General features: G+C 37.9%; 1 protein-coding gene across 2 annotated transcripts; it reads right to left on the bottom strand.

Moving 5' to 3' along the window:
* Window positions 1-1231: 1231 nt before the first annotated feature.
* On the bottom strand, window positions 1232-7974 carry LOC149198943 (uncharacterized). 2 transcript variants are annotated; one of them, XM_089402232.1, is made up of 12 exons: window positions 7578-7974; window positions 4646-5154; window positions 4440-4529; window positions 4073-4312; window positions 3403-3624; window positions 3082-3298; window positions 2749-2996; window positions 2494-2600; window positions 2339-2409; window positions 2058-2134; window positions 1823-1915; window positions 1232-1697 (listed from the first exon to the last, which is right to left on the bottom strand). In XM_089402232.1, the coding sequence occupies exons 1-11, from the start codon at window positions 7768-7770 to the stop codon at window positions 1826-1828; spliced, it is 2064 nt and encodes a 687-aa protein (XP_089258358.1). In that variant the 5' UTR covers window positions 7771-7974; the 3' UTR covers window positions 1232-1697; window positions 1823-1825. The 2 variants fall into 2 exon arrangements, with proteins under 2 accessions (XP_089258358.1, XP_089258357.1); XM_089402231.1 differs by having other exon boundaries at window positions 1232-1643.
* Between the last annotated feature and the right edge of the window lie 285 nt (window positions 7975-8259).

The following is an 8259-nucleotide window of genomic DNA, read 5'->3' as shown; positions in this document are numbered from 1 at the left end:
TGGCACGACCACATCAAGGCGAAAAATGTTAGTCCAACAATGAAAAAAGAGGTAAACCATGAGAACTAGAGCTAAAATATTACTCGGGAAAAAAAACACTAGATGCCTTTCCTAAAAAAATGAACTTTCAATTCCACCAAATTTACCTCTTACTGAACCATCAGGAAAAAAAAATTATTATAACCTCACAAACATCAATCAAAGAATCCCAAGGTTAAATCGCCTACTTGAAAAATCTAATACGGATATAAACCTTTACAATAAGCACAAAAATCCATCAAAAAAGGCATCAATCAACCAAAACATCAATCGTTTTGGTTCAGCAACTTGAAACTGTAGTTCAAATCAACTTTCACAATTCTTAATAGTAATGAAAAAAATCACTAGTAGCAAAATAACGAAAGCTAGGTCTCGCCGGTTCTCCATCTTAAATGCTAGATGGACCAATAAAAGTTCAAAACTCTAACAGACTTCAAGGAACAAAGGATTTGAATCACAAAACTGTTCCATAAAATTCGATAGCTTTACTCCATCCAACCACAATTGAAATCTTAGCAGTCCAGAGTCTGACTGGAGTGAACATTTAAATAAGCAAATCCTTTTTCAATTCCATGATTAAGTCAACCGTAATGCCCTTCAAAGAGTGTAAAGCAAGCCGGGATCCAAGTTAAGTATCTCATTAAATACTTGGATCACCAACAGCCCTAGTAAATCAAAAAAGTGAAATCATTGGTACCTATCATTGTTTGACATCAAATCTCTAACTGGGAAATTCTAAGCTCACTAGATCCAAGGTTCACTACATTGAGATAAGTGTCTCCCATGTGAAGTGTGTCCCATGATAATTAAAATGGTGGGATGATCTACAAGCATTAATCTTTTGTAGATGCCACTGTCCCCATGGCCAGTCCAAACTTTTCCTTGGGAAAGATTAAGTTCGGGAAATTATTGGCGGCTAGGGTGATGTGTCTATGAATAGCAAAGAATCACAGTGGGAACACCATCTCCATTATGACTTGACAGAATGTAAATCAAATCTCATATCTATTATGTAACTGAGAAGACAACTTGCCAGCTTGAAAAATCAGTTCACCATTATATGCCCAAAAAAGTTTTCTACTTAGAAGTGGCAAAAACGTGTACGTTCAGGAAAGCCACTCGAGCGTCTTAAAGCTCCATTTAGGGCATCAAGCGAACATCCATTATATTTAAAACAGGATGCCCAAAGAGCTAAATTTAAAAAGTTCAAGCTGGTTCTCAATTCATCTAGAAGATTTAAAGCTTTACATCCAACAATGAACTTTGAAGAAGGTTTAACACAAATCCCAGCTTATAACAAAAATCATTTGTTGAATCTTCTCTAGATTCTCCCTCACTTCCAAAAGAACTATCCTTAATATCATAAATCAGACATGTTCAATCTAATACTGCATTACTATCGCAATCTTAAGATATCTGTCATAGCCATGAGATATAAAATCTCGTATGGCAAAGATGCCACTCAAGGCAGATAGCTGAAGCTCCATGCAATAAGGCATAATCTCTCCTTGTGCCCGGTCATAAGATACCCAAATAATTGATCTAGAGGCATATAGATCTACTCCAGCCTAGGCCGACTAGTGCCTCTTGTCATAAAAACTCATCTGTATGCCATAAACATGCATAAGACAACTAGACAAGGTCTCACGTACACTTAACTAAGAAAACAAAAAACAACAATAAAATTTGATTATAATCCATGATCAGCTATAAAAATCACCAGAAGATTTGGTTGTATTAAAAAACCAACCGATACTAGAACATTGTACATTGTTGAACTTACATTCTAGTAATATCCTCTTGAGCCACGGCCCAACAAATATCCACTGCCTGATCTCCGGCTTTCATAGAGAGAAGAATATGAACCACCTCCAATCTGTTCACGCACAATAAGAAATTAATTACGTTGCAAGCCATATGGCATCATTAACATTGTTAATGTAAACACCAGGAGCGTAAACACCAGGAGATATTTTAAAAATGCAGTCAAGAACGCTTTGATTGTAAGTATTACATACATCAGTCCTGCCTGGCAAAGAACTGGTGCCGTAACCCGGAGAGTAAATTCCACCAACTGCCGCACCTCCAAGTGCGCCTGGAGATCAATAACATGAATTCTCATTTCATTAAAAAAAACCAGAAATTTATGAAATACACGGCAACGGCATGCCCCTTTAATACTAATTCCTTAATAGTGTAAAACTGATAAGGAAACTAGCGTTTTGGTGACGATCCAAATTTGTTGTGGAGACTCTGTATCAAATAATACTAAAAACAAGTTTTACTCCTATATCCTTACCAGCTTGATGAGTGTCATATAAGCCATAAGATTGCTGACCACTGTAACCTGATTGGGGCGCTCTGCCAAGCCTATAAAAAACCGAAAAGGAACTCAACAACAAATAACCTAGGAAAAAAATATTCAAAATTGTGTAGTAACCACAAAGCACCCACCGGCCATAACCGGTGCCTCCATAGAGCGGAGCACCAGCACTAACATCGTAGTCTAGGCGTGCCCTTGAGTGCCTTAAATCTGGTTCTGCATACCTTGGAACATCATCCTGACATAATATATATATAAGCAGTTAACAACCAGAAAACACCATATTTACAGCTAAAACAAAAGCACAGCCGATAAAACATTACTCAATACAGATAAATAAATTAAATAAAGAGAAGAAAACAACAAACAAACAAACAAAAACCTACCAGAGCAGAATATGGACGTTTTGAACCAGAAACTCCACCATAAGGACGGCTAGGCGCATCCAAATAGCTATGCACACGTTCCAGATGGCGACTATATCTATCATTAGCATACGGGATCCTGCGTGTATCAGTTCTTGACGATCCCCGAGATTTATTCTGGTCCCTAACATTAGATTTCCGAGGACCTTGATCACGATCACCTTTCTTCTTTGGTACATTATCGTTCTTTGTGGCACGTTTTGGATCAGCTGGAACCAATGATTTGTAGCTGAATTATCAAAAAAAAGTCGTAGCTTTATTTCATAATAATACTAATAACTAATATCTACCTACCTTGTTGCTTCTCTGTAGGTGCAGTGGTTTTCTCCTTTTTCTTGTCACTCTTAGGTCCACGTCCACGATTTCGATCATTACGACCACGATTCCTCATTTTGCGAGACTTCTTTCCCTTATTACCTTCAGCTTTAACTTCTCCAACCCGATATCCTCCACGAACACCTTGCTTAACCAACCTACTCTTATGTTGGGGTTTTGCAATATTAGCCTTTACCTGTGTTTTTAAAACATAACAGACCATGAATATGGGATAATTTTTAAGAACAGATACACAGAAATTTAAAGCTGTCAATACCTCCAATGATTCTTGAGGTATACCTTACTATCTTCCTCTCCAATCTCGATGTTAGTGAGACTATCAACACAAGCCTGAGCTTCTTCACGAGTAGCAAAATGTACAAAACCGAAGTCTTTACGCTTGGCAGAGGCCATGTTCTTCGATAATTGTACTTTCTCAATTTGACCAAATTTCTTGAGTTCCTCTTTAACTCGCTCTTCATCCCAAGATGCGGGCAATCCATCAAGGAAAACAGACTTAACCTGAAAAAAATAGAATGGAAGCGGAACACTGAATTAACAATTAAAAGGGATGCAAGCTCCTCTACTTTGCAATTTACCCCTACTGAAATTCAACTATGCAGTTCAACATATTCACAAGATACCTATCAGATGCTGAGATGAATCAAAACGCTTGAGGCCAAAAGCTTGTAAAATAGTTTGCAACTAAAAAGGTATAATCCCTCCCACCTTTTTAAGAGAGGAAAATTGAGGAATGGTTTGCACCTAAAGAGGTATGATTCCTCCCACCACTTACATAGATCCAGAATCAGGATCAGACTAGGATGGATTTAGCAGACCAGCATGTGCCAGTGTTATATGGACATTACATTTCGTTGCAACTATGATATATCACACTGCAGTGTAGAGCACCTCTTTGTTGCAATTAATTAAGAAGAAAAATAGAAAACTATAAAACATCATGATATACCTGTGCCATTTGTTCCTCGTCAGGCTGGATGGAAGACTCAGCAAACGCAACCTTTGCACTCCTGTCACAACCTAACACAACATCTCGTTTTTGGAGGCGCTTGTACGCAGTCATAGCACATTGATGATTTGTGAACTCCAAGAATGCAAAGCCTCGATTTTGCCCCTCATTTTTTGGATCGTCCATTAAGGACATTTCTTCAATGTTTTCAATTCCATACTCATTCAGCTTTTCTCTCACCTGCAATTTAGATCAATATAAGCATTAAGAAGTTACCATATAACATTGGAGAAGCACAACTTATCGTATAAGAATTTATTGAACTTAGCATTGGACAGGCACAGCAAAAAACAGTGAAAAGTCTTACAACATCCTTTGTCCATGTCTTGCAAATATTGCCCATGTAAAGAGTGTTATTATCCTGGCTTGGTGACACACCACAACGCTTATCCTTAACCTGAAAAATAAGTTAATAAGAAAAAAAAAATCATAAAGCAAGCAATACTCAAAGTCCTTAAGAAAAACTATTCAACCTAGTACTTAAATTCCATTAAATATTATTCACAGTCATACCTGAGCATTCTTCAGTTCAGTTAAGGCACGCTTTGCTTCTTCGATAGTCTCATAACGTATGAAAGCAAATCCCCTGTTCTTCTGAGATGTAGGATTCTTGGACATTCGTATTTCCTTAATTTCACCCACCGCACCAAAAACTTTCTTCAAATCCTCTTCATCAGCTTCCTTATCAAGGCCACCTACAAAAATTTCAAATTGTTTTTGCTTCTGCCTGTCCTTTAAGGGGGCAGGAATGTCATTTATTTCACGTTCATCATCTTCTCCACCACCCTCGTGCTCTTCATCCTCTGCACCTTCGGCCTCCTCCACTTGTGAATCTCCCTCGTCTCCATCGTCCTGGGCCTCGGCCTCCTCTCCTTCACCTTTTGCATCCTCCTCGTCACCTTCTTGGCCATCTCCATCTTGATTTTCTTCTGTCTCATCCTCCTGATCCTCATTGTCATCTAGATCTAACTTTTCATCCTTAGTGTCTTCTTCAGCTTCCGTTTTGGCATTGTCCTCCATCACTGCAAGAGTTGATGTGCCAGTAAGATATTGGAGGTGCAATAAAGAAAACGTTGACATAACATCCACGAGAAATAGCACTAACCTCCAAACAGGTCTTAACCAAGGGTCGATTTCATAATATTTTACGAGGATTTACATTAAGTAGTATATTTTGCTCCATCAAAAATTCATTTCAGTATTCTCCCAAAATAAAAACACTTTATTTGAGCTGGCATCTAACGGATAAGAAGTCAGAAGACCAAATCTATTTAGAGTGTTGTATTAAAATCAACTTGGTTAGGTAGTATTAAATTAAACCCGCATAATATTAATGTTAAGTTGTAGTGTAAATTCATCTTAACTCATAAGAAGTCAGAAGACCAAATCTATTTAACCTTGAGTGTTGTATTAAAATCAACTTGGTTAGATAGTATTAAATTCAACCCGCATAATATTAATGTTAAGTTGAAGTAGGGTAAATTCATCTTTAACTCAGGATCTATCAAAGGCACCATCTTAACTCAGGATCTATCAAAGGCAAGTTAAATAAGTGTAAATTCATCTTAACTCAGGAACTATCAAAGACACCAAAGCAACTCACTAGATTTATGTGTATATATATTATTTAATTTCTATTTTAAATAATTTATATATATTAATTTCTATTTGAAATCATTTTATTCTATTTAAACTTATTTTATGTAATTTCAAATAGCAAAAAACATAACCGGACATTACAACATCTCTCTTCTATACTGGGTTCTATGCTGGGCTGGGTATGCTGGACTGGGTTCTTCTATACTGGAGAGTTTAGCACATCTCTTCTGCACTGGGCTGGATAGCTTGCAACTCCAGACTGGGCTGTGTAGCTTGCAACTATATACTGGGCTGTAGAGATTGCAACATCTATTTAGACATTCCAAAACACTCTGTCAACTCCAGACTGGGCTTTGGAGCTTGCAACTATATACTGGGCTGTAGAGATTGCAACATCTACTTAGACATTCCAAAACACCCTGGAAAGCTTGCAACATCTCTTCTTGGTGAGCTTACAACATCGCTTCTCTTCAATACTGGGCTGCTGAGCTTGCGACATCTCCTCTTCAATACTGAGCTGCTGAGCTTACAACATCTCTTCAATACTGAGCTGCTGAGCATAAAACATCTCTTCTGTACTGGGCTGGAGTGCTTACAACATCTCTTCTATACTGGGCTGGAGTGCTTACAACATCTCTTCTATAATGGGCTGGAGTGCTCACAACAACCTTCGTATGCGGGGCTGGAATGCTTACAACATCGCTTTTCTCCTATACTGGGCTGGAGAGCTTACAGCATCTCTTCTATACTGTACTGGGCTGGAGAGAAGCCTCTCGGCTCACTTGGCCACCCAAAACATCTGACAAGCAATTACTCATTCCAAAACAGCCAACAATATACGGTTTGGACTTACGTGAGTCGAATATGAATGCTGATAAAACCAGAAAAAATAAACCATTGGCTTATGTGAATCTCTTCTACCCTAAAGGTTCGTGAGAAAAGGTTCGTGAGAACTTAAAAGACAGGCGGCTATGATAACACTGAAATAGTTTACCAAAACAAGGTAAAGAGCAACCTTACATTTCACTAAAATAGTTTACCAAAACAAGGTAAAGAGCAACCTTACATTTGCAACACACAACTGCCAACAATCAATCCAGATTCCATTTACTAGAACAACAAAAAACAAGCAATTATTTCATTTACAACAGCTAAATGGACCCTAGCTATTGTGCCTAAACATAAAATACATGAAAACCTTTGTATACCTCTACCACTACCCAAAACAAGATGTCTAAGACTTTTACCACTACTTCATTGACTTTAAAAACACACTATTGAAAAATAGGTAGAAATACTACTACGATAACTCAAACAGGATTTCTTCCTAGAACAGCTTTGGTGAAAATTAGACTAAACAAAATTCTCGAACCCCCTTTTATCAGACAATTCTTTCACTAAAGAAACATTCCATCCATCAGCAAAGCTTTTTGTCAAACCCTTGTTTTACTTAACAGATATCCTACAGATCTTTTAAACCCCTTTTCTAAATCCCTGTGCTATTCCACTATAACGCGAGGAAGTTTTAGAAATCCCCAGAACCGAGAAGACAAAAAGTTTAATCCATTTCATAAGCATGTTTCTTATTACTATTGTGTGGATGAGGCTATAAACAATTTTTTCTATGTCCCTGAATTACGTAACTGAAATCTAAAGAATATTTAAAACCCTCACTCTAAAACCTTATTTTATTTTATCACTATCAGAAAAATCTTCAAGCCTCTCATTTAAACCCTCGAGTTACTTCACCAAATCCAGAAAAAACAACTACAGAAAGGCGCATACATGCGATGAACACCGTAAACTTCGCTGATCAGTTAATATTAAGATGGGAACACATGCATACCTATGTCGGCGTCAGTTGCCGCCTCTGCTCCATTAGGTTTGGCTGGTGACTGCTTTGGCTCTTCGGCTTCAACAGTAACAGCCGGCACTGACTCGGCTTTTGGCGTTGTCTGCTTCGACTTAGCACCTCCAGCTTTCTCCTTCTTTGGAGTAGGGTTTGCTGCGGCGGCCTTCTTGGCGGGGCGAGGAGCCATTTTGAGATTGAGAGGCTTAGAGATCGAGTTCTCGGACCTTCTACTCCTTAGATGCGCTGAGTTTCTGCAGTTAACAGACGCAACCACAACCACAACCACTGGAAGAAACTAGCAAGCACTAGAGACCGAAGAAACAAACAAGAGAAAGCTAGGGTTTCTCAACACAAAAGATTGAAGAGATGAAGTTTGTTGCGAGTTTATAGGCTTCGAGAAATCCAAATAAATGAGTGAAAATTAATGAAAATAAAAATAATGGACGATATTTTATGTATATAGGGTTTAAGGATAGGTATTTTGATGTGGCGACGTGTCATTGTAATGTGAAAACAATTTGCCTTGAGCGTCCGAGTTAGGGTTTAGTGGTTGAGAGAGGTACATTTGTTAGGGTTTAGTGGTTGAGAAGGGTGCATTTTAAAGCTTGGATGAATATGAACACGTGGTATAAGTAAACTAAATATGATAAGTTTAATAGAAAATATTTAAAATAAC

Source organism: Pinus tabuliformis, chromosome 2_1, assembly GCF_031772625.1.
Source record: "Pinus tabuliformis cultivar Carrire ecotype Pingquan chromosome 2_1, CPIR1, whole genome shotgun sequence".
In the NCBI taxonomy this organism is placed as follows: Eukaryota; Viridiplantae; Streptophyta; class Pinopsida; order Pinales; family Pinaceae; genus Pinus; species Pinus tabuliformis.
The sequence above is the reverse complement of the archived record's forward strand: the minus strand, read 5'-3'. Positions and strand labels throughout refer to the sequence as shown.